This window comes from Delphinus delphis, chromosome X (genome assembly GCF_949987515.2).
Source record: "Delphinus delphis chromosome X, mDelDel1.2, whole genome shotgun sequence".
Lineage (NCBI taxonomy): Eukaryota > Metazoa > Chordata > Mammalia > Artiodactyla > Delphinidae > Delphinus > Delphinus delphis.
The window spans coordinates 322,889-349,796 of record NC_082704.1 but is presented as its reverse complement, the minus strand read 5'-3'; the positions used below and the strand labels follow the sequence as shown (position 1 = coordinate 349,796).

The 26,908-nt window shown below is 39.5% G+C and overlaps 1 protein-coding gene across 1 annotated transcript in view; it reads left to right on the top strand.

Annotated features, from left to right (window-relative positions):
- The first annotated feature begins 2,818 nt into the window (after positions 1–2,818).
- VAMP7 (vesicle associated membrane protein 7) overlaps positions 2,819–26,908 on the top strand; it is a 65,902-nt gene continuing 41,812 nt past the window's right edge. Inside the window, exons 1-4 of the mRNA XM_060001823.1 lie at positions 2,819–2,935; positions 17,683–17,837; positions 23,346–23,403; positions 25,390–25,527. Of these exons, the coding sequence (XP_059857806.1) occupies positions 17,692–17,837; positions 23,346–23,403; positions 25,390–25,527 (342 nt within the window). The 5' untranslated portion in view covers positions 2,819–2,935; positions 17,683–17,691. The remainder of the gene's footprint in view (positions 2,936–17,682; positions 17,838–23,345; positions 23,404–25,389; positions 25,528–26,908) is intronic.

The window sequence follows — 26,908 nt, the reverse complement described above, 5'->3', positions numbered from 1 at the left end:
CGCAACTAGAGAAAGCTCTTGCACAGAAACGAAGACCCAACACAGCCAAAAGTAAATAAATAATTTTTTTAAAAAAGTAACATCTCAAATAATAGGTATTGAATAAAATTAAATTAATATTAAGATGAAAAGTAAACCTTTGCAGAGGATGAAAAAGCTTAAAACAGCGTGTACTTGGCTGGAAAATTAAGAGGTGATATTTAAGATATGTCTTGAAGGGTAAATAAGACTTAGATAAGGGAGGCAGCCTGTGCAAAGTCACTGAGGCATGAAAGAGCATGGCATTGAAGTGTTAACTCCAGTAGGCAAGGACATTGTCTGTCTTGTTCACTGCTGTATCACCAGAATCCAGAATAGGCCTGGCTCATAGTAGGCACTTAGTACATATTTGTTGGAGGAATAGATAGATGGATGAATTAGTGAATGACACCATACAAGAGTAGGCTTGAGCACAGGATGTGTTGGTGAGAGAAGCAGAATATGAAGCAGGGAAGGTAGAGAGAGGTCAGGTCATTGAGGGCCTTGAATTCTCCGTTTAGAATCGTAGACTTTATCCTCTACATAATGGGGAGTGAATTAAGATTTTAAGTAGAAGTTGGAAATGATCAGATTTTGTTTTAGATAGAACAATTTCAAGTGATGAGGAGTGGGTGGGAGGGAGATGGTGAAGGAGATACTGTAGGTACAGAGATATTACTTCTGGTTTCTAGTGCTCAGATCATTTGTCATGAGTTTTTTAATGTCTATAGCCCAGCCAGAGCTGATAACAATAGATAAGGTATGGCATATATTGCACACATTAGAGTAGAACAGTTTGTATAGTGCCTCGTGACTACTGCTACATTTTTGTCATGATTGGAAAAATACTGAGGAATGCAGTGGATTGTAACCTACACAAAATATCTCACCATTTCTCATTTTCCTTTTCTTTCTCCCTAAGTATAAAGTAAATGCTAGCTATCATTATGTAAGACCTAATAAAGAAGAACTAATGACAAATATAATGCTTGTTCAATAAATGCTTATTGTCCTTGAGTGCTTACTCTTTGCCAGGCAGTATTGCTCATTTATCATTGCAGCAATCTTTGAAGACAGGTGCCATTATTATCTTCATTTCAAAGATGAGAAAACTGAAGTTTGACAAGTGAGATATTTAGGGAATGGAATTAACATGGCTTGCTGATTATTTGGATGTGAACTATGAGGGAGTGAAAGCATTCAAAATGATACCCAGCTTTCTGGTGCGGGCAACTGATTGCATGGTTGTGCCATTTACTGAGATGGGATTAGAGGAGAAGGAGGAGCAGCTTATGGGAGAGGGGAGAGTAGAAATGTATTAGGTCAACTAAAGACTACATTAAGTTTTAGGTGCCTGAAAGAGATGCCCCGCTTTCATTAGATATTTCAGTCTGGGTTACAGGAGTCTTGTCCGGGCTTCCTATATGTGAGAATCATCAGCATACAGATGATAATCAAAGCAATGGGATTAGTTAAGATCACCCAAGAAAAGTTTGACGACTAAGAAAAGAAGAGAGTGTAAGGAAGAGCCCTATGGAAAATGAACATTTCAAAGGAAAATGAGGATCTGCCACAAAAGTGGGAGGGGAACCAGAAGAGTGCAGCATCTTAGAAAAAGCTAAGAGAATAAAGGGTGCTATAAAGTGAATGTTTGTGTTCTTCCCACCCCAATTTATATATTAGAGCCTGGATCCTCAATGTGATTGTATTTGGAGGTGGATCTTTGGGAGTTAATTAGATCATGAGGGTGGGGCCCTCATGAATGGGATTAGTGCCCTTATAAGAGATGTGTGAGAGATACTATCTCTCCACCACATGAGGACACAACAAGAAGGCAGCAGTCTGCAAGCCAGGAAGCAGGTCCTCACCAGAACCCCACCATACTGTGGCACCCTAGTCTGAACCTTGCCAGCCTCCAGAACTGTGGAAAATTAATTTCTGCTTAAGCCATTCAGTCTGAGGTATTTTGTTAAAGCAGCCCAAACTAAGCGGGTTTCAAGAAGGAGGGAATAACCAATGTAAAATCCTGCAGAGTTGAAGTATTGTAATGGTTAAAAAGTGTCTATTCTAGCAACACGGTTGAGAATTTTGACTGGAAAGGAGAAGTTAAGTCTGTGTGTGGTGAGAGGTTTGGGGTGGTGTGGGGTTGAGAAAGCTGACTTTGGAATATTTTAGATGAGAGAAACTTTGACAATCTTTAAATGCTGATAATAAAGGGCAAATAAGCAGGGAGCCGTTGAGACACGAGACAGACTAGTTTATTAGTGGAGCTCGACTGAGTAAGAAGGAATAGGGATGTAAAGGGGATGAGGCAGTTTACATCAAAGGAGAAGTAGTTGGTTTATTATTATTATTACCATTTTTATTATTGCAAAAGAATGGGAGAAAGGATTGCTGAGGGATCCAAGGAGGTTCAAAAAATTTCGTGGCGAAAGTAGAGGGAATTCCTGTCAGATGAATTCTATCTTGTCTGTGAAGTAACAGGCGACGTTACCTGCTGAGACTAAGCAGGGAGACGGTGGGGAAAGCTCGGCTCTTCATTTATCCCGCCGGTGGACTTTTTGTGGCCGGGCATTCTCTCGCTTTCTCTAAGGAACAGCGCTTGATGTTGTTTATGACAAGAATTGTTGATGGAGCGAGTGACAGATTCGGCGATAGGCCAGCCGAAACTACCACTCCCAGAATGCAGTGCGGCTCCTGGGAAGTGCGGAGGCTGGGAACGCAGCAGGCCCCTCCCCTCCTCTCGCTCCCATTGGAGGAGCGCTCACATTCCCAGGAAGCCGCGCGCGGGCGGGGCGCTTTTGCGGAAGCCGGCGGCGTCTGGTTCAGCCTCCTCCGGGAGCAGGCAGTTGGCGACCCCGCGCTAACCGGCGCGGCTCTGTCCCGATCCCCGAGTTCTCACACGGTGTCCAGACAGGTAAAAGCAGCGGGCAGCGCTGGGCCGAAGGCGGGGAGACGATGGCAGAGGGAGGGCAGAGGTGTCGACGGGAAGGTGGAATTAGGAGGCACTGCAAGGTTGACTAGGGCTTCTCTGGTGTCGACAGTTCGAATTGTCGGACAGGTCCAGTTTTGGTGAAGTGCGTTTTATGCCGCTAACAGGGCCTCGAGTGAAAGAGTCAGAATGCGTCACTTAAGTTGTTACAGAGGAAAAAAGAATGTTAACTTTCCCTCAGTTTGCATTCTGCAAGACCTCTTTGTACCATTTGAATATCTTGAGATTTCTTGAATCTTCTAAAAACTCTCTACGCCCTTGTTTCGATGACGTCACTTTCTGGTTAACCTCCTACTTCTAGGCTCCTAGCCCTCTGCGTGCCCTTCCTCCAAGGCCCAGTGTTGTAATTCTTCTTCCTCAGTTCGGATAGGAGCTCTATATCTCTGCCCCGACCTATTTCCTCAGCGTCAGACCTGTACAGTGTTGTTCTTCTTATTACTATTGGCCAATATTCAAGAAACTGACCACGTACTAGACTCTTTAGTAAATGCTTTACACCTCCCTCCTCCATAACCCCCACAAACAATCAGTTATCAAGTCCTTTTCTTTTTGTCTTATTAATTGCTCTCAACTACCTGTACCTCCATTGTCCCACCCTTGATCCCGGAGTATACTGTCATGTTTCGGACATTTTTTCCCTTTGAAAAGCTGTGACTGAGAGCAGAGCCACTCATATGTTTTGTTTAACACACATTTATTGAACGGCTAATATGTGCTAGACACTCTTCTAAGTGCAAGGGATATAGCTGGAAACAAGACATAGGAGATCGCTACTCTCAGTAGCTTACATATTTGTGAGTGTGTGTGGAAGGGGCAAACGAGAATCAAGGTGATGTTATATGGTGGTGGTGGTTAAAGGAAAATAGAACAAATGTTTTACTTGACAGGGTAGTCTCCTGTCCTGAGAAAGTTAGAAGGGTTGGGTTGGGTCTCAGAGCATCACCCCAAAAGAATATTTGTAATACCAACAAGAATAGTCTTGATCTGTGACCAGACTTCAGGATTTTCATAAACACTTCTTCTTTTTCTCTCTCATATCAATGTTTGTTCTTCATTCTTCTGTCTCCTCCAAGGTTATTACATCAGAATTGGTGGCTTTTCTGTCATTTGCTTAGTTCCTCCCTAAGAAGAGTTGAGGACTGGATTATTCTCAGCTCGACTCCTTTATCTTAGGGAGATAGTTTGGTAATCAAACTATTGTTCCTGCCAGGTCCTACTGAATATAAAGTTATCTGTCATTTATAGTATATTTAAAACCAAAGCATGCTCAGTGTTTATTAGATATTTGAGGGATTATTATATGTCAGGCACTGTGCTGGACATTGAGAACCTAGTAAGGATAAAACAGACTTTGACCTCTCTTCCAAGAAGAAATAATTGTATACTGAGGGAATTCCCAATACATAGGCTGACACCTGCGGTTTTTTTTTCTTCATCCAAGATGAGATAATCACAAAACTTTAAGGAATCTTCTAAACAATTGGTGCATTCTTAGATTATTCACCCTTAAAGTCTATTGCATTTATTTGTTTATGTCTGTCTTCCATATTTTATTATGGTTTCCTTGAGTATAGACGTCCTTTCTTGCTGGTCTTCATACCTCCAGTGTTTACTATATTGGGTGCCATATAGTAAAGCCTTAGAACATGTGTTGAACTGAAATAGAAAAACTATTTGAGGAAATACAAGTTACTTAATTTATACAAGGCCTTCTTTTTACATATGGCCATTAGACTTATCCCCAAACCTTCTCATTTGCCAAATGTGGACCATTCCATCTCATCAGGCTAGTTTATTTACCTTCTCAAGCATGTTCTCACTTCTGTGCCTTCTCTTGTTTCATACCTGTCTCCTAAAATGAGTTCCCATCTTTTTCCTGAGCATCTTCCATGCCCCCCACATTTAATTTAATGGGACAATTTAATAGTATGCCCCATGATACAATGGTGGAAAAAATTTAATTTCCATAATGTATTTCCTGTGAAACATTCTGCTAATGAACTGTTGCAAGGATTAAACATAATACATTTCCTTGCAGTAATACAGATAATGATACAAAATGCTTTCTTTTGATTTGGCATTGGCTATTGCCATGCGCTATGTGACGAGTTAATTCTTCCATTTCTTTCTTCTGTTTGAATAGTTGCGCAGTGTTTATTCATATAGCACATTATAGTATCATTTGGGTTCCATTTGGTACAAACACCTTTGAGTATTATTTTTTGCTTAGCTTGAGATAATTTATGAGTTAGTTATTCTTCCACACTGTCATTTTCAGAATGTCAGAAAACTAAGTCTCAGTTCTTAAAAATAAAAGTCTTTTTCCATGCAGATATCTTTCAGATGTAAATCGTTACTGCAAAGTATAAATTTTGTCCTTATAACTGATTAAAAAACACAACAGGAATACAAGAGTGCTTGAGTCATGATTGTCATTATGATTTTAGGATGTGTCAGCCTAGGAGCAGCCAGACATGCCTCCAATACATTAAAAATTAAGCACTGTTTTAGGGAATTTCTTGGCACCTGTGCCTTCGTAATGCAAATGCAGCACTGAATTGTTTGCCATCACTCATTTATATGGTATACATGTAGATAATCCGGGTATTCGTATATATTTTTAATGTTATCAAAATAAAAATACAGAATTAAAAAATTTCTCAGAACACAAAGACTTGAGTGTGAGAAACACTGACTCGTCCTTTTACCCTACTCAGTTCCCTGAAACCATCTTCAACTTCCATTTGAAGATGCCTCCACTGAGGAGGGACATTTATGTTGTTGCTGTGCTATTTTGCTAGCAATATTTTTAATGCAGGCAATCCCTTACAAATGGATATATCCCAGAATTTCCTTTGTAAGATTATTGTTTGAAACCCTGGGTGCATTTTTTTCTATAAATAATGCTACTTATGACATTTCGGTTGTTAAGCCAACGAATAGCATCATATATAACCTTTAATGGACTTAAAGACCTTCACCACAATTTCTAATAATTCCTCTATAAAAAACTACATTCAGAATTCTCACTCGGATTCCCCCGTAGCATATCTTTTTTTTGGAATCCCAGCAACTGAAACAAAAATGTTCTTTCCTTAAAACTTTCTGGGCAGTAGAAACTGGTCTTTCTAACTCTAAGCTGTTGGAGGTTGCTCTTCTGGCCCATCGTTCTAAGGACAGGCCTCTAATATGATTATGGAAGGATGTGAGACAGAGGTTTTGGAGAAGAGAGGGAGGCAAGTTGGGGTGATATGAATATGTGGAGAGGGGAGAGTAGGAGTGATTTGGGAGGACTAGTGAGTTCCCAAGATGGGATTTGTTGTGTCCTCAAAAAAGATGTTGAATCCTGACCCCTGCTATCTGTGAATGGGACCATATTTGGAAATAGGGTCTTTGCAGATGTAATTAAGATGTAAGTTAAAGTGAGGTCATACAGGAGTAGGTGTCCTTATAAGAAGGGAAGAGACGCAGAGACTACCATGTGAAGACATAGACACACGTGGAGAATGCCATGTGACTATGGAGGCACAGATTGAAGTGCTGCAGCTACAAGCCAAGGAACGCCAAGGATTGCCAGCAAACCACCAGAAACTAGGAAGAGATTCTAGAAGAGATTCTCCCCTACAGATTTCAGAAGGAGCATGGACCTGCCAACATCTTGAATTCGAGCTTCTGGCCTCCAAAACTATGAGGCAATAAATTTCTGTTATTTTAAGCCTTGCATCTTTTGGTACTTTGTCACGCAGCCACAGGAAACTCATACAAGATTCTTAGCAGGAATGCAGTAGAATTGGGATGATGGCTATGGGACCAAGCAAGGAGTGAGGAAGAGAACAGGGAGGGACAGTGTTAAGACAACTTTCCTTTATATTCCATTATCTTTTTTTTCCCTTCTCTTTCTGGCTTATAGTTTAATTCTTTTTCTTCTTGAATCTGATCTTATATAGCACTTTATCATTTAATGGACATTCACATACTGCTAATAATTAGCAGAGCCATGTTTTCGGACTTCAAATGCAGTATTCTTTTGGCCACAGTTGTTTCTATTGTCCCAATACTCATTAAGACATTACAGATTCTATTGCAAGATAATAATAGTGGGCCCATGTGAGACTTGATTACAGGTGTGATTTTTAGCAGTATAGGAGAGAGTAAGAAATGCTTATTTGTTTTTAACATCTTTATTGGAGTATAATTGCTTTACAATGTTGTGTTAGTTTCTGCTGTATCACAAAGTGAATCAGCTATATGTACACATATATCCCCATACCCCTCCCTCTTGCATCTCCCTCCCACCCTCCCTATCCCACCGCTCTAGGTGGTCACAAAGCACCGAGCTGATCTCCCTGTGAGATGCAGCTGCTTCCCACTAGCTATCTGTTTTACATTTGGGGGTGTATATATGTCAGTGCTACTCTCCCACTTCATCCCAGCTTACCCTTCCCCCTCCCCGTGACTTCAAGTCCATTCTCTATGTCTGTGTCTTTATTCCTGTCCTGCCTCTAGGTTCTTCAGAACCATTTTTTTTTTTAGATTCTATATATATGTGTTAGCATACGGTATTTGTCTTTCTCTTTCTGGCTTACTTCACTCTGTATGACAGACTCTAGGTCCATCCACCTCACTACAAATAACTCAATTTAGTTTCTTTTTATGGCTGAGTAATATTCCATTGTATATATGTGCCACATCTTCTTTATCCATTCATCCGTTGATGGACACTTTAGGTTGCTTCCATGTCCTGGCTATTGTAAATAGTGCTGCAGTGAACACTGTGGTACATGACTCTTTGAATTATGGTTTTCTCAGGGTATATGCTCAGTAGTGGGATTGCTGGGGCATATGGTAGTTCTATTTTTAGTTTTTTAAAGGAAGTTCCATGCTGTTCTCCATAGTGGCTATATCAATTTACATTCCCACCAACAGTGCAAGAGGATTCCGTTTTCTCCACACCCTCTCCAGCATTTATTGTTTGTAGATTTTTGATGATGGCCATGCTGACTGGTGTGAGGTGATACCTCATTGTAGTTTTCATTTGCATTTCTCTAATGATTAGTGATGTTGATCATCCTTTCATGTGTTTGTTGGCAATCTGTATATCTTCTTTGGAGAAATGTCTATTTAGATCTTCTGCCCATTTTTGGATTGGGCTGTTTGTTTTTTTTTGATATTGAACTGCATGAGCTGCTTGTGTATTTTGGAGATTAATCCTTTGTCAGTTGCTTCATTTGCAGCTATTTTCTCCCATTCTGAGGATTGTCATTTAGTCTTGTTTATGGTGTCCTTTGCTGTGCAAAAGCTTTTGAGTTTCGTTAGATCCCATTTGTTTATTTTTGTTTTTATTTCCATTTCTCTAGGAGGTGGGTCAAAGAGAATCTTGCTGTGATTTATGTCATAAGGTGTTCTGCCTATATTTCGCTGTAAGAGTTTTATAGTGTCTGGGCTTACATTTAGGTTTTTAATCCATTTTGAGTTTATTTTTGTGTATGGTGTTAGGGAGTGTTCTATTTTCATTCTATTACATGTAGCTCTCCAGTTTTCCTGGCACCACTTATTGAAGAGGCTTTCTTTTGTCCATTGTCTATTCTTGCCTCCTTGATCAAAGATAAGGTGACCATATGTGCATGGGTTTATCTCTGGGCTTTCCATCCTGTTCCATTGATCTATATTTCTGTTTTTGTGCCAGTACCATACTGTCTTGATTACTGTAGCTTTGTAGTAAAGTGTGAAGTCAGGGAGCCTGATTCCTCCTGCTCTGTTTTTCTTTCTCAAGATTACTTTGGCTCTTCAGTGTCTTTTGTGTTTCCATACAAATGGTGAAATTTTTTGTCCTAGTTCTGTGATAAATGCCATTGGTAGTTAGATGGGGATTGCATTGAACCTGTAGGTTGCTTTGCATAGTATAGTCATCTTCACAATGTTGATTCTTCCAATCCAAGAACATGCTATATCTCTCCATCTGTTTGTATCGTCTTTAATTTCTTTCATCAGTGGCTTATAGTTTTCTGCATACAGGACTTTTGTCTCCTTAGGTAGGTTTATTCCTAGATACTTTATTCTTTTTGTTGCAATGGTAAATGGGAGTGTTTCCTTAACTTCCCTTTCAGATTTTTCATCATTAGTGTATAGGAATGCCAGAGACTTCTGTGCATTAGTTTTGTATCCTGCTACTTTACCAAATTCATTGATTAGCTGTAGTAGTTTTCTGGTAGCATCTTTAGGATTCTCTATGTATAGTATTACGTCATCTGCAAACAGTGACAGTTTTACTTTTCTTTTCCGATTTGGATTCCATTTATTTCTTTTTCTTCTCTGATTGCCGTGGCTAAAACTTCCAAAATTATGTTGAATAATAGTGGTGAGTGGGCACCCTTGTCACATTCCTGATCTTACAGGAAATATTTTCAGTTTTTCACCATTGAGAATGATGGTGGCTGTGGGCTTGTCATATATGGCCTTTATTATTTTGAGGGAGGTTCCCTCTATGCCCACTTTCTGGAGAGTTTTTATCATAAATGGGTGTTGAATTTTGTTGAAAGATTTGTCTACATCTATTGAGATTATCATATGGTTTTTATCCTTCAGTTTGTTAATATGGTGTATCACATTGACCGATTTGCGTATATTGAAGTATCCTTGCATTCCTGGGATAAGCCCCACTTGATCGTGGTGTATGATCCTTTTAATGTGCTGTTGGATTCTGCTAGTATATTGTTGAGAATTTTTGCATCTTTGTTCATCAGTGATATTGGCCTGTAGTTTTCATTTTTTGTGACATCTTTGTCTGGTTTTGGTATCAGGGTGATGGTGGCCTTGTAGAATGAGTTTGGGAGTGTTCCTTCCTCTGCATTTTTTGGAAGAGTTTGAGAAGGATAGGTGTTAGCTCTTCTCTAAATGTGTGATGGAATTCACCTGTGAAGCCACCTGGTCCTGGGCTTTTGTTTGTTGAAGATTTTTAATCACAGTTTCTATTTCAGTGCTTATGATTGGTCTGTTCATATTTTCTCTTTCTTCCGGTTCAGTCTTGGAAGGTTATACTTTTCTAAGAATTTGTCCATTTCTTCCAGGTTGTCCGTTTTATTGGCATACGGTTGCTCGTAGTTGTCGCATGATCATTTGTATTTCTGCAGAGTCAGTTGTTTCTTCTCTTTCTTCATTTCTAATTCTGTTGATTTGAGTCTTGTCCCTTTTTTTCTTGATGAGTCTGGCTAGTGGTTTATCAATTTTGTTTATCTTCTCAAGGAACCAGCTTTTCATTTCATTGGTCTTTGCTATTGTCTCCTTCGTTTCTTTTTCATTTATTTCTGAGCTGATCTTTATAATTTCTTTCCTTCTGCTAACTTTGGGGTATTTTTGTTCTTCTTTCTCTAATGGCTTTAGGTGTAAGGTTAGGTTGTTTATTTGAGATTTTTCTTGTTTCTTGATGTAGGATCACATTGCTATATACTTCCGTCTTAGAGCTGCTTTTCCTGTGTCCCGTAGGTTTTGGGTCATCGTATTTTCATTGTTATTTGTTTCTAGGTACTTTTTGATTTCCTCTTTGATTTCTTCAGTGATCTCTTGGTTATTTAGTAACGTATTGTTTAGCCTCTATGTGTTTGTATGTTTTACAGTTTTTTTTCCTGTGATTGATATCTAGTCTTATAGAGTTGTGGTCGGAAAAGATACTTGGTATGATTTCAATTTTCTTAAATTTACTGAGGCTTGATTTGTGAACCAAGATATGATCTATCCTGGAGAATTTTTCATGAGCACTTGCAAAGAAAGTGTATTCTGTTGTTTTTGGATGGAATGTCCTATACATTTTAATTAAGTCTGTCTTGTTTAATGTGTCATTTATTTTCATTTTGGATGATCTGTCCATTGGTGACAGTGGGGTGTTAAAGTCCCCTACTAATAGTGTGTTAGTGTCGATTTCCCCTTATGTATTGAGGTGCTCCTAGGTTGGGTGCATAAATATTTACAATTGTTATATTTTCTTCTTGGTTTGATCCTTTGATCATTATGTAGTGTCCGTTTTTTCTCCTGTTTTAGTCTTTATTTTAAAGTCAATTTTGTCTGATCTGAGAATTGCTACTTCAGCTTTCTTTTGATTTCCATTTGCATGGAATATCTTTTTCCATCCCCTCACTTTCAGTCTGTATGTGTCCCTAGGTCTGAAGTGGGTCTCTTGTATACAGCATATATACGGGTCTTGTTTTTGTATACATTCAGCCAGTGTATGTCTTTTGGTTGAAGCATTTAATCCATTTACATTTAAGATAATTATTGATACGTATGTTCCTATTACCATTTTCTTAGTTGTTTTGGGTTTGTTTTTGTAGGTCTTTTCCTTCTCTTGTGTTTCCTGCCTAGAGAAGTTCCTGTAGCATTTGTTGTAAAGTTGGTTTGGTGGTACTGAATTCTCTTAAATTTGTGTGTCTGTAAAGCTTTTGATTTCTTTGTCTAATCTGAATGAGATCCTTGCTGGGTAGAGTAATCTTGGTTGTAGGTTTTTCCCTTTCATCACTTTAAATATGTCCTGCCACTCCCTCTGGCTTGCAGAGTCTCTGCTGAAAGATCAGCTGTTAACCTTATGAGGATTCCCTTGTGTGTTATTTGTTGCTTTTTCCTTGCAGCTTTTAATATTTTTTCTTTGTATTTAATTTTTGGTAGTTTGATTAATATGTGTCTTGATGTGTTTCTCCTTGGATTTATCCTGTATGGGACTCTCTGCGCTTCCTGGTCTTGATTGACTATTTCCTTTCACATGTTATGGAAGTTTTCAGCTGTAATCTCTTTAAATATTTTCTCAGCCCCTTTCTTTTTCTCTTCTCCTTCTGGGGACCCCTATAATTTGTGTCTTGGTGTGGTTAATGTTGTCCCAGCAGTCTCTGAGACTGTTCTCAATTTTTTTCATTCTTTTTTCTTTATTCTGCTCTGTAGTAGTTATTTCCACTATTTTATCTTCCAGGTCACTTATCTGTTCTTCTGTTATTCTTCTATTGATTCCTTCTAGAGAATTTTTAATTTCATTTATTGTGTTGTTCATCATAGTTTGTTTGCTTTTTAGTTCTTCTAGGCCCTTGTTAAATATCTTGTATTTTCTCCATTCTGTTTTCAAGATTTTGGATCTTTACTATCATACTCTGAATTCTTTTTCAGGTAGACTGCCTATTTCCTCTTCATTTGTTTGGTATGGTGGGTTTTTACCTTGCTCATTCATCTGCTGTGTTCTCTGTCTTCTCATTTTGCTTAACTTACTGTGTTTGGGGTTCTCCTTTTCACAGGCTGCAGGTTCGTAGTTCCGTTGTTTTTGGTGTGTGCCCCCAGTGGGTAAGGTTGGTTCAGTGGATTGTGTAGGCTTCCTGGTGGAGGGGACATGTGCTTGTTTTCTGGTGGGCGGGGCTGGATCTTGTCTTTCTGGTGGGCAGGACGCAACCAGTGGTGTGTTTTGGGGTGTCTGTGAACTTAGTATGACTTTAGGCAGCCCCTCTGCTAATGTGTGGGGTTGTGTTCCTGTCTTGCTAGTTGTTTGGCATGGGGCATCCAGCACTGGAGCTTGCTGGCTGTTGGGTGGAGCTGGGTCTTAGCGTTGAGACGGAGATCCCTAGGAGAGCTCTCGCTGATTGATATTACGTGGGGCCACGAGTTCTCTGGTGGTCCAATGTCCTGAACTCAGCTCTCCCACCTCAGAGGCTCAGGCATGACACCAGGCCAGAGCATCATGACCCTGTCAGCTACACGGCTCAGAAGAAAAAGAGAAAAAAAGAATAATAATAAAAAGTTTTTTTAATAATTAAAATAAAAATAAATTTTAATTATTAAAATAAAAAGGTAATAATGAAAAAAAGAAGAGAGCAACCAAACCAATAAACAAATCCACTAATTATAATAAGTGCTAAAAACTATACTAAGATAAACATAAAAATCTGAAATCAGTTCCAGACAGCAGACCCCAAGTCAGTTACTCCCAAAGTCCACCGCCTCAACTTTGGGATGATTCATTTTCTATTCAGGTATTCCACAGATGCAGGGTACATCGAGTTGATTGTGAAGATTTAATCTGCTGCTCCTGAGGCTGCTGGGAGAAATTTCCCTTTCTCTTCTTTGTTCGCACAGCTCCTGGGGTTCAGCTTTGGGTTTGGCCCCGCCTCTGCATGTAGGTCGTCCTCAGGCATCTGTTCCTTCCAGACAGGACGGGGTTAAAGCAGCAGCTCATTAGGGGACTGTGGCTCACTCAGGCCAGTGTGGGGAGGGAGGGTTACGGAATGTGGGACAAGCCTGTGGCCGCAGAGGCCAGTATGACGTTGCAACAGCCTGAGGCACGCCGTGTGTTCTCCCAGGGAAGTTGTCCCTGGATCTCGGGACCCTGGCAGTGGTGGGCTGCACAGGTTCCCGGGAGGGGAGGTGTGGATAGTGACCTGTGCTTGCACACAGGCTTCTTGGCGGCTGCAGTAGCAGCCTTAGCATCTCATGCCCATCTCTGGTGTCCGAGCTGATAGCCATGGCTTGCGCCCGTCTCTGGAGCTCGTTTAGGCGGTACTCTGAATCCCCTCTCCTTGCGCACCCCAAAACAGTGGTCTCTTGCCTCTTAGGCAGGTCCAGTCAGCTCCCAGCCCCCACCCACCCCAGTGGGTGAGCAGACAAGCGTCTCAGGCTGGTGAGGCTGGTGGGCACCGATCCTCTGTGCAGGAATCTCTCCGCTTTGCCCTCTGCACCCCTGTTGCTGCGCTCTCCTCCGTGGCTCTGAAGCTTCCCCCACCATCTCCACCAGTGAAGGGGGCTTCCTAGGGTGTGGAAACTTTTCCTCCTTCACAGCTCCCTCCCAGAGGTGCAGGTCCCATCCCTATTCTTTTGTCTCTGTTTTTTCCTTTTTCTTTTGCCTTACCCAGCTACGTGGGGATTTTCTTGCCTTTTGGGAAGTCTGAGGTCTTCTGCCAGTGTTCAGTAGGTGTTCTGTAGGAGTTGTTCCACATGTAGATGTATTTTTGATATATTTGTGGGGAGGAAGGTGATTTTCACATCTTACTCCTGTGCTATCTTGAAGGTTCCCTCAAGAAATGTTTATTAGTGACATCTGAGAGGAAAGTAAAGTTTCGGTTGCGATGTACCCAATGTTTAATAGGCATTTTTAAAATTGAGGACTGCTTTTATTGAATAAAACACTGCTATGCATAACTTACATAGCTATCCTTATAACTTATATTCACTGTTCCTAGTTATATTCCAAATAATGTCCTCCCTCTTCTAGGTGACTATACTTTATATAAACTTGAAGATTGCTGTCTTTTTCATGTGTAATATTTCTAGTTCCTCTAGCCATTCTTCAAGTGATACAATCTCCAGGTCTCTCACCATACTTTGCCCTTCTGTCCAGTCTTAGAATACTGTACCTAGAACTGAACTCAGTATTACACATGTGTTCTAAATAGCACAGAGTATAATGGCAATAGTACTTAAAGAGATCAAGATACCCTGTTTCTTAATGTAATTTAAGATTACATAAGCATTTTAAGCAATTACATCATAACACTTCATAACGAACTTATGGTCCGCTAGCACACTAGATCTTTTTGTATTGTTGCTAAACTCAGTTTTCTTCTTGAAGCTGCTAAAGGACTGAGGCTGCTACCTTTTCATCTCTTTGTCTCAGGGACCATATGATTTCTCATCTCTGTTTCTCTTTGTGTTTTTTTCCCACTCCACTGCATGTCTCTTTGACCCTTCCCAATGACCTCCTTCCTTATAAAATTTCAGTGACTGTTTTATAGTCTTAATACTGTGTATCAGTGAACAGAGCTGGGAGGTGACACTTGTTCCTTCTTCAAGGTTTCTTTTCCTTTGGCTTCAAGGCCACCATACTCTTCTGGCTTTCCTTTCACTTTCCTGGTTGGTCCTCCTCCATCTTCTTTGTGGGCCTCTATTCATCTACCTTTCCCTCAACTATTTGGTATGCCTTGTGTTTTGTCTTTGGTTTTTCCCTCAACTTTGGTTGTGCCTTTGGTTTTTTCTGTATGCAATGTATCTTCAGCAAATAAAGCATGTTTAAAATGGCAGGTCTAGATGAGCTCATCTAGGATAAGAGAGTGTAGAACCAGTACCCATGGAAAGTCAACATTTAGAGGTCAGCTAGAGGAGAAGGATTCAGCAAGAAGACAGAAGGAACAGCCAGACATTTAGGAGTGTTCCCAGAAGGAGGGTTATTCAGATGTGTTGACTATTTCTGAGAGGTCAAGTAAGGTGAGAATAGAGAAATGACCACAGAAGTTTGCAATGTAGAGGCTGTTGGTGATCTTGACAAGCATGGTTTTGTGGAGTGTTGAGGGGAAAAGCCAGATTATAGAAGAGAAGAATTAAAAGAAGATAGAGAAGCAGAGATAGTGTGTAGATGATAATTTTAAGAAATGGAACAGTACCTGGAGCATGTTACATGGTCAGTTGAGGCTTTTAGGTTCAAGGGATATAGTGTATGAGAAAGTCATTTGGAAATTATAACATGCTACTACATATGTGTGTGGAGAAATCCAGAAAGAAGATGGCTGAGGACACAACCCTGCGAAACACCTTCATTTAGAGAGTGCAATGAAGAGACTCCAAGAGGAGTTCAGCTCAAGAGACACATGAGCATTTCTGTTCTGTATGCTGTCCTTCATACCAAAGGCATTCCAAGAGGGAATCAGTGGATTCCCTGACCTCAAGCATTTTATAGTTCCTGTGTTTCACAAAACGTGGTCATGTGAATCACCTGCATCCAGACAGGCTTGGCTCTTAAGTATATATTCCAGGGCCCCACCTCAGGCCTACTGAATCAGAATTTCAGGGAATTATACCAAGGATTTGAATTTTTAATAAGTGACTCTCACTTTGCCACCCAAGATGACTCTGGCTTATTGGATGAAACTGAACATGTTAACAAATAACATTAGGTTGAAGAGTTAGTTGAAGAATAGGAAGATATTCGTTCATCTCTTTTATAAGTTCATGCCATTAAATAAGAGAAACCAGGCTATTCTGTGGGGAAAAAAAATAGTACAAATTCATAAACATGAGGAAAATACAGGCATACCTCTTCTTATTGCACTTTGCTTTATTGTGCTTCACGGATATTGCTGGGGTTTTTTGTTGTTGTTTTTGTTTTTTTAACAAATCAAAGGTTTGTAGCAACCCTGCATTGAACAAGTCTGTCAGTGCCATTTTTCCAACAGTATTTTGCATACTTCGTGTCTCTGTGTCACATTTTAATAATTCTTGCAATATTTCAAACTTTTTCAGTATGTTTGTTATGGTGATCTGTGATCAGTGATCTCTGGTGTTACTGCTGTGACTCCCTGAAGGCTCAGATGACGGTTAGCATTTTTTAGCAATTAAGTTTTTTAAAATTAAGACATGTACATTGTGTTTTTTTAGGTATAATGCTATTGCATACTTAATAGACTACAGCATAGTGTAAACATAACTTTTGTATGCACTGGGAAACCAAAAAATTCATGTTACTTGTTTTATTGTGATATTTGCTTTATTGCGGTGGTCTGGAACTGAACTTGCAATACCTCCAAGGTATTACTGTAATCTTAAACTCATTCTGTATTGTTTTAGAACTATTTTGTTTATAAAGGATCTTACCATAATTTATAGAAGCATTCCTCTCTTGCAGAAGATTCGGGTTATTTTCAGTTTATTTCTGTGATGGATAATGCCTTCGTAGGACAGGCAGAATATAGTATAGGGATAAAATTGTGAGTTCTAGAACCATACTGCCTGGGTTTAAATACCATCTTTTACCACTTACTAGCTCTGTAATTCTGGACAAATTATTTAAGTCATTTATACTTCATTTTCCTCATTTTAATGTAAGTATCATGATAGTGTATTAATTTCATTGATGTAAGGATTAAATTAAGTGTTTAAAATGGTGCCTGGTGCATAGTAAGTGCTTAATAAATATGGGCTATTATTATTGTTAATAGGTATATTAGTGAATATGGAATCTAACTGCTGTTGAACTATTTCCCTAGGATAAATTTTCAGGATGGGATTACTTTATTAAAGGATGAAGACATTTTTTTTTTTTTTTTTTTTTTTTTTTGCGGTACGCGGGCCTCTCACTGTTGTGGCCTCTCCCGTTGTGGAGCACAGGCTCCGGACGCGCAGGCTCAGCGGCCATGGCTCACGGGCCCAGCCGCTCCGCGGCATGTGGGATCCTCCCGGACCGGGGCACGAACCCGTGTCCCCTGCATCGGCAGTCGGACTCTCAACCGCTGCGCCACCAGGGAAGCCCGATGAAGACATTTTTATGTCCCTTTGCCATCTATGGTCATTGCTTTTCAGAGGATGATAACAGTTTGTGCTGTGTAATTTGTAAATGCAACCTGTGTATCAGTGTAATGTATGTGTATGTATGCATGTATCACATATACATTACATTGTATATACACACACACATAAAAATATATTATGTGTATGCATTTGGTTTTTCTCTAAATATGAATGCATATCAGTGTGGTTTAGGTTATAAGTTTGTAGAAGACTGTGATTTTGTTAAGTCTGTTGTTAAGTCTGTTCTGTTTAATGTTACAGTGCCTTGGTCAGTACTGTCTCCAGATGGATGTTGATAACGATAGTAAGTTACTTTTGAAAGATTATGTCAAAGAAATATTCTAAGTCTTATGTGTCTTTTTTCCTTTTGATAGATCGAAGCCATGGCCATTCTTTTCGCTGTTGTTGCCAGGGGAACCACTATCCTTGCCAAACATGCTTGGTGTGGAGGCAACTTCCTGGAGGTGACAGAGCAGATTCTGGCTAAGATACCTTCTGAAAATAACAAGCTAACGTACTCACACGGCAAGTGAGTTCTGCTCTGTGTGGGTAGCGGGTGAAAGAAGTGAATTATATTATTATAATCAGAAAAGTAGAAAACTAGAAAAGCAAGCTTCTCAGTAGATAATCTGAATAAGCTGACAGAACAATAATCTTTACCAGCTTAGAAAATGTCTGGTTCTATTAATTTTAAATTTAACTAAAAATTATTTTATTCTGTCATCAAAGTGATATTAATATTTTAAAGAAAGATATGGAAATGTTAGATATAAAAGTGACTTTGCTATAGAGCTCTAGTACATGTGAAACTTGATGTAGTTAAGATAAAGAATATTTTTTTCTTTCATTCTTTCTGTAAATATTTACTGAGCACTTGACTATCGCCAGACGCTTTGCTTGGTGCTGGGGATACAAGAAATCACTCAGTATTTGCCCTCATGGAGGTTATAGTTTAATGAAGGAGACAGTCAAATCCATAGGTAATCACAGTAGAGGGTAGAAGCTAGTGGATAGGGGGATGGTATTCCAGGTAGAAGGAACAGCTGGTAGAGAAGTATGGAGGCATATTTAGCGAACTGCAGGTGTTTGTCTGTGACTGGTGCCCAACATGGTGAAAATAAAGCTAGAGAGACCGACAGAAGAGAAGTCCTGTAGGGCCTCATAGGCCATGTTAAGGGGTTGTACTTTACCGTATGGGCAATGGGAAGGCATTGAAAGTTTTCAGCTGGGGTGTGACTTGGTAAGCTTTTGCTTTAGAAAAATCACTGTCGTGGCTGGTTGGAGAATGAATTGGAGGGGGCATAGGTGGGAAATCTTAGTAATCATAAAAAGTGCCTCAACCTTCCTCCTCAGTACTTAACAATCTTTGGTTACCTAACTCATCCTAATTTCCTTAGACCCTATCTCAGAAGGAGGTCCTTATTGGTTTCCAGGGCCAACTCCTTGTATAATTTAGGATGTAGTCTAAGCTGCTGTAAGAGAGAGAACCCAAAATACAGTATTAATTTATGAGATAGCCCAGAGATGAGTGCTTCGGGACTGGTGGGGTGGCTCTGCCATTTTTCATTAGTGCCTTCCAACTCTGGCCAAGGCAGCTTCTTCTGTTCTTGTTACTTCCCTGTGCTTGCCCAGTATTTTTAAAGGCAAAGCCCAGAAGTGGCCTGACAGTTTATTGTTGACTGCATAGTTATGTAGCTAACCTAGCTGGAGTGGAGACTAGAATTTGTCATCTCTAGCTGTGCAGCCATATGCTCAGCTAAAACTCTGTTACTCTGGAGGAAGTTATAGGACATCAGGAGACAACTTGCAATCTTCCAGTCTACTCTTCTGGGCCACCAAAATATTAGGATGTACTCTTCTTCCCAAACATGGAGCATACCTCCTCTCTGCAGGAGGTGGCCCCAAAGACTCATCTGATCGCTGTGTCCAGCTCCAGGTCCAGACAGTCCGAGTGATACGCAGTCCTCTCCATCATGCACAGGAGTGGCTCCTGTGGCCCATTAACAACAAACTAAAAGACAAGTCATATGATCTCCCTGTTTCATCAGACCAACCCAATAGACATTGGTGGAATAAGAACAGCATCACCAAGTGGAAGTTGTAAACCTCGATTTAGAAAAGGGAAGAACAAGAAACACGTAGATGTCACTGCTTCTTAGCAATATTCAAATAACTACTCCACAGCAATTTCAGAGACTCTTATTCTGACCTGGGAGTGGTTAGTGCTTCTGCTTTCTTGGAAGAAATTCTTCATCTTTTCTCCCTTTCTTCTCCAGGAGGCTCTTCCTGGTCCATTATCCTCTCTGGCCACATCCAGAATGGGTGTTAGTGTGTCATCTTTGGGAACTGTATAGGTTTTGTAGTCTGTCACTTCCTGGTGTAGTTTAGGGACTAAGAAGTTACCTCTGGGTTAAATGACCTCAGTTTCTCGTGAGTATGGCTTTAGGGTTTCTTCAAAAATTTATTGGGCTCAACGATCGTGTTTCTAGTCAGTTCGCAGGAAAGTGCTCAGGGAAAGCACATGTCATCTTTGTAGAGGCAAGGCTGGGAAGTAGGGCATGTTTCTTCCACTCATATTTTATCAGGCAGAACTTAGTCACTAGCCATATCTATAGCTACAAGAGAAGCTAGACTATGTAATCCAATGAAAATGTGGTTATAGTGCAAGAAAGTGATGTTATCCATCTGCTGTGTCTTTCCACCAGCATCCTGACCCAGTCCTACCCGGTATCCTTTGGAGTAAGTCTCTATCACTGAGTTGTCTTTTCTTTTTAACCCTCTGCCTTAGTTTCTTTCCTATAATCATGTTCCATCATCCCAATCAGTTTGGGAATAAAATATCTTTTATTACTGTACACCAACAGAAAAAAGTACATTTTACTGTATGAAAATCATTTCTCCCTGAAATCTGACCTTCCTTTTGCTCTTTCTTTCTTTCTTTAATAGCATCACCAGTCATTCAGTTGGCTAAGCCTAAAACTTCAGAATCATATTTGACTCCTTAACCAAATCCTTGCCATTCTCCTCCAGGAGGTATTTCAATCTCCTCTATCCTCACTTGTCATAGCGTCTGTTCAGGCATTCATTGTTTCGCATTTCTAATAACCTCCTCCTAGCTGGTTTTTCTGCTTCTAGTTGATCCCTCCTTAAATCTGTATTTCACTTTCCTATGATTATACTTTCTTGCTTAAAACCCATTGCTTTTAGAATAAAGCCCAAACTCAGCCTTCACAATTTTGTCTATTCCTGACTTTTCTTTCCTTATCTCTATAGAAATCTTTGTCATTACCTGACCTATCTATGTTATTTCAAGCTTTGGTATACTTTTTTTCATGATTTTGTGTCTTGGAATGTCCTTCCATTCCTAGGCCCCCGGTAAATTTTTGCTCATTTTACAGGTTCCAAATGAAATACTTTCTTAATTGTCACTTTAATCCTTCTGATTAAAGGGCAGTTCTGATCATGTCCCTTCCTTCAGCAGGTACTCAGGGTAAAGTTCCTTAACACTACTTGAAAGATTCTTCAGGATCTGCCCCTGCTCCCTTCTCTGGCCTTATCTCTCTTTACTTGAGCCCTCAGTTTTGTTCTCCAGCCATACTCAGCTACGTGCATTTCAGTGTTGGGTTCTTTCTCTCTTCCTAGCCTTGCAATAGCTGTTACTTTTTAAAAATCTGAGTTTGTCTTCCTGAGCTTATACGTTTCCTCTTCTGGAAACCCCCGAATTCCAAGACTGGGCCAGGTGCCCCCTTTTTGTGTGTCTCCATAGCATCCTGTGTTTATTCATATTGTAACACTTATGAAGCAGTGTTATAATTGCTATCTTTATTTTTTGTCTCTGTCCTCTGACTATAGGCTCCTTGATGGCAAGGACCATATCTCATTACCTTCTGTGGTCTTTGCACCAACATACTCCCAAGTGTGGTTTAGGAGAAACAGATTTTGTGGGGGAAATGATGACTTTCATTTTTGCACCTGTAGTGTTTAAGTTGTCTGTGGTACTCCTGTTGGATATGTCTAGTAGACAGTAGCGTATGCAGGCCTGGAGCTCGGGAGATAGGTCAGATTTCGATTTGGGAATCATTATTATTGTAGTAGCTGAAAACAGATATCGACAGCAAAACAAGAGAGTGGATGCCACCCTCCAGGGAAGGTGTGTGAGAAAAGCAGGGGGCTCCGGATGCTGCAAGACATCAACAGAGAGCGAAAGAGACTACCATATAAACCAGGCAAGCCTGGTGTTAAGAAATCTAGTGGAGAGAAAACACTTTCTAGAGGAAGGAAGTGATCAGCACTATCAAATGTGTCAGAGAGAGCCACTGAATATGCAGTGTGGAAATCATTGGTGGAGTTGATGTCAGCAATTTCAGTGGTGGAGGAAGACATTTTGCCTGAGTTCCCGTACCTCCTTGTAATTCATATCAAGCCTCTATGTGAACATTAATAATACAATTCAGCAAGTATTCTTGTCTATCTACTTGCCCAGGGTGGAAGTCTGGGAAGCAAAATAGACTTATCCCTCTGCCTCACCCCCAGTAGCCAGTCATCAAGTGCTATTATTTCTTCTCAGTCCCTTCTTCACTGCCCATAGTACTTTAGTTTGTTTCTCTCACTGTTCTACTTCAACAGTCTTCTGTCTGGTCCTCCTTTCGGTCAGTTCTCCACACTTTAGCCTAAGCATCCTTTTATATGGCAAATCTGATCACACTCCCAGGCTAAAGCCCTTTGATGCTTGTTCATTGTTCTTAGGATAATGCATAGTGAGGTTTGAAAGTCTTATACAGCATGATATTTGCTTACTTACAACCTCATTTGTGCAAGCAGTTTATTTTTTCCTTACATTCTGTACTCTAGTCCAGGGGTCCTCAAGCCCCAGGCTGCGGACCGGTGGTGGTCCAAGGCCTGTTAGGAACCGGGCCACACAGCAGGAGGTGAGTGGCGTGTGACCAAGCAAAACATCATCTGTTGCTCCCCATCACTCCCATCACTCGCATTACTGCTTGAACTATTGCTCGCTCACATTCATTACCACCTGAACCATCCTCCCAGTCGCTCGCACGACCGCCTGAACCATCACCCCTTCCCCGCCTGTGGAAAAATTGTCTTCCACGAAACTGGTCCCTGGTGCCGAAAAGGTTGGGGACAACTGCTCTAGTCATATTAACTAATTTTACTTTTAAACCCAGTATTTGCTCTTTTATCTCAAAGCCCTTAAGCTTGTTGGTCTCTCACTCTGGAACACTCTTGCTTGTTCTTTTTGCCGTCTCTTACTTAGTCTTCAGGTCTCAGCTCAAACATCACTTGCTCCAGGATGTTTTCCTGTTACCCTTTGACAAACTCTGTTAGGTGTCACCTCTATGTCCTCACAGCACCATGTACTACCCTTAACTCCTTATCATCCTGCTTACTATGTTTGTTCCACAATTGCCTGCACTTTCATCTCTGTAAAGGCAGGGACTGATGGTTTTGCTTATTTGTATCCTCAGCACCTAGCCCAGTGACTAGTTCAAAGTAGATGACAAATAAATGTTACTGTTGAGTATTCAGTAGAAAAAGTGTTTGCTATGAAATCTTAGGAGAAGTCAAAGAAGACTGTATGGCCCATTTGGGGGTTATTCTTAATTACGTGTCCCTCAGATGTCATCTCTTGTTCAAACCTTAAGTATCTGGGAATTCCCTGGCGGTCCAGTGGTTAGCACTTGGCGCTTTCACTGCCAGGGCCCAGTTTCAATCCCTGGTTGGGGAACTAAGATCCTGCAAGGCACGTGGCACAGCCAAAAAAAAAAAGTCCAATTATGCTTTTGCAGTTATTATTTTAATGGGTAATGTGCATAACATTGCACTATGTAGCTTGTTTTAATTTCTTATTTATTTCTATCAGTTTGACTTCAGAGGAACATGTATATAGGGGAGAGGGAGAATAGACAGTATCTATAAATAATATGGTCACGTTGGCAGTACTAAAATTTCTTATACATAGATAGAAGTGAAAGGGATATTACTCATAACCACAGTAAGTTTTATATCTTTTATTCTACAGTTATTTGTTTCATTACATCTGCCAAGACAGGATTGTATATCTTTGTATCACTGATGATGTAAGTAACTTGAAGACATGTTGCTATTTAAGTATGTGTAATGTTAATAGAGCTGGTTCTTAATTATCTGTATCTGTGGTGGGTAAAGGTGATGTGAATATAATGTCTGTAGCTGGAAATTTTTTTCTATACTTTGTATTTATCATATAGAGCAGCAAAACAAAATAAAAGTTGATATCTGGGTATATGCAAATCAGCTTGGTTTTGTAGAGTTTTAGCTTAACCTCTTGTAATTTCTACATTTATTTTATTGTGTAGTGAGAATTGGTGTTCATAATTATGATTCTTTGGTATCAGACCCCCTCAAAATTTATTTATCTGAAATAGTAAATAGATTATTTCACTCCTCCAATCAATAGTGAATTTCTTTTAATGTATGTGGACTTTGGGAAAACAAAATCACAATACATTATGATCAGCTTTGTAAACCTGTAGTTCACATTGGTAGGTTGTTTTTGAGTATTTGTAGCTTCTAGATGGAAAATGCTCAATAACTTAACGGTGGTCATCAAGGTCCTTTCTCCTCTCTGCAATCCTAGTGTTAGCTTCTTCCTGGACACATTCCCCTTATGGTTGCATGGAGCCACATGCTTATTTATTTGTGTCCAAAAAAGACGGACTACGTCTTCTCAAGTCTCTTACTGTATGAATGAGGAAACTTCCCAGATGCACACCCTCCCCTCCCCGCGCTTTCAAAGTAGACTTCTTTTCATGACTTATTGGCTAGGACTAGGTTAAGTATTTATTTCTAAATTGATCACTGACAAGAGGCATGGAATTGGCATGATTGCCATAGGTCAGGGTTCTTACGTTTATTGTGTCACAGACCCCTTTGGCACTCATGGGCCCCTCCCAGAATTTTTTTAAATGTGTGATTATAAACAAAACCAATTATATTGAAATACAGTATTCAAAATATTTTAAATATTGATATAGTAATGTATATGCTTCTTTATGAATTCATTAAATAACAAGTTCTACTCATGGGTCTAATAAATAAAAATTATTTTGATGTGGTGATGAGTATAAATAATATTTTGAGAGATGTTTATAACTGATGGTATATGAAAAAAAGACTTCTCTTGGTGACAAAGTCACAGGTACTGTTAAATACTTCTCCGGTTTGTTACCACATTCACAATTGAAATTTGAGTTAAAGATTGGTGAAAATAATGATGAGATTTTTTTTTCATCCAAGTACATCAGCTCCTTGAATTTGGACCATTGACCCCACTTTAAGAACTCTTGGCTTAGACTAATCATCTTAGGTGAAATGGAGATGAGTGTCAACCACAGTGATCATCACAATGATTTATATTCCCTGATTTCACAGTATTTTCTAAAATTATTTTAAAAATACAGCTATATCTGAAATGACTGATGTGAAAGTGCTTGGAGTAGGTGAGAAATATCACTAAATTTGGGATGCTCAGAGTTGAGTCTTATATTTCTTGAGCTATAATTATATTTTTGTATATATGTTACACACACACACACACACACACACACATTTTGACTGGGACTAGATAAGAGTACATCCCTTGATCTTTTCAAATGTACCACCACTATTGAAAAAAATCAATTCAAACTTTATGTCAATAGTGTTATCTTTGTATGTGAAAGACTGTACTATTATGGATTTCTTAAGCATCTTCTTGTGCTGGGCTTTCTAATAGATCCTGTGAAAGATATAGATGGAGTAAAACCCAATTCCTGCTCTCAAGAAGCTAACCTAGGTACTGTTATCTTAGTTGGCAGTAATCAAACATATTTGGATTAGACTCTCAGCTCTTTCATTTACTAGTTGTTTCACCTTTGGCAAGTTAGTTACCTTTTCAGAGCTTTTGTTTCTTTATCAGTAAAATGAGGTCAGTTCCTCCTCATAGAATCGTTGTTAGTAAATGTTAGCTGTTCTTCTGGTTGTTGTTAATCATCCATATCGTCTTTGTTTACTGTAAGGTAAACTCTGTGTTGATCTCCTTTCAGGATTTTGAGCGTTCCAGAGCCTTTAATTTTCTGAATGAGATAAAAAAGAGGTTCCAGACTACATATGGTTCAAGAGCACAAACAGCGCTCCCATATGCCATGAATAGTGAGTTCTCAAGTGTCTTGGCTGCACAGCTGGTAAGATCTTTCTCAGGATATAGTATTTGATTCATATCTTCTTTATTACCTTAAAGCACCATGAATATAGGGGACTCTGACCTGCAGTGTATTTTTCTGATTGTGTTATTATATGCCAAGATAGTAAAACTTCCCTGATTAAAAAAATATATACAGGGGCCATTTTAGGATGGAAAGTGAATAATTGGTGGTATTCTCTATAAATGGTGCTCAGAGTATCTCAGGGTTGGGAAAGAGATTAAAGATCATCTACTTCAACTACCCATTTAATGTGTAAGTCCACTCAACATGCCAAATGGCCTCTTAACCTATACATTAACCTCTGCCCTCCCACGAGGCAAATTTAATTTTTGAACAGCTCAGTCATTTGAAAGTCTGCTCATCTGTATGAATACTTAATTATCCGCTCAGTAAAGTTGTACATATGTATACACCCGTGAGATACCACCCTTTTCAAGATACAAAACATCTCCATGACCCTAAAGGATTCCTCATATCCCTTTGCAGTCAGTTCCCTCCCCATCACTCTGCCTGAGGCCACCACTGCTCTATTTTCTTTCACCATAAATTAGTTTTATCTTTTCTAGAATTTCCTATCAATGGAATCATACATTATATACTCTTTTGTGTCTTCCTTGTTTTGTCAGTGTAAGCTTTTTGATATTCATCCATGTTGTATAAATCAGTAGTTTCCTTTTTTGCTGAGTAGTATTGTATGCATACACCACAATTTGTTTCTCCATTCACCTGTTGCTGGATATTTGAGTTACTTCCAGTTTTCAGCTATCACAAACAAAGCTGTTATGAACATCCATGTACAAATCTTTGTGCAGACGTGTTTTTATTTCTCCTTGGTAAATACCTAGGAATGGAATTGCTGGGTCATATGGTGAATGATGTTTAATTTTGTAATGAATTGTCAAACGTTTTTCCAAAGTGGTTGTACCATTTATATTCCCACTAGCACTTGCAGTGTTTCTGCATACTTGCCAACACTTGTTATGGTCTGTCTTTTTAATGTAATCCGTCCTTGTGGGTGTGTAATGATATCTCATTGTGGTCTTAATTTGCATTTCCCTGATGACTAAGGATGTGGAGACCTTAAAAAAATGCTTAGTTACCTTTTATCCATGAAACTATTTGAGTGCAAAGACATAAGTTTTATCTGTGATGGTGTTGTGAATGAGAAAAAGAGACTTACTGTAATTGAATACGTTCCTTTTCACTTCTCCTTTTTAATACCCTTTTTGAGGATTACACTTCTAAATATGCATCCTGTAGGGATGAAGTTCCTTTAAATAGTTATAAATCTTTATTATTCAATCAGTTGGTTTGTTTCATACTTCCGCTAGGAAACATTCATATATGTGAAGCTATGTAA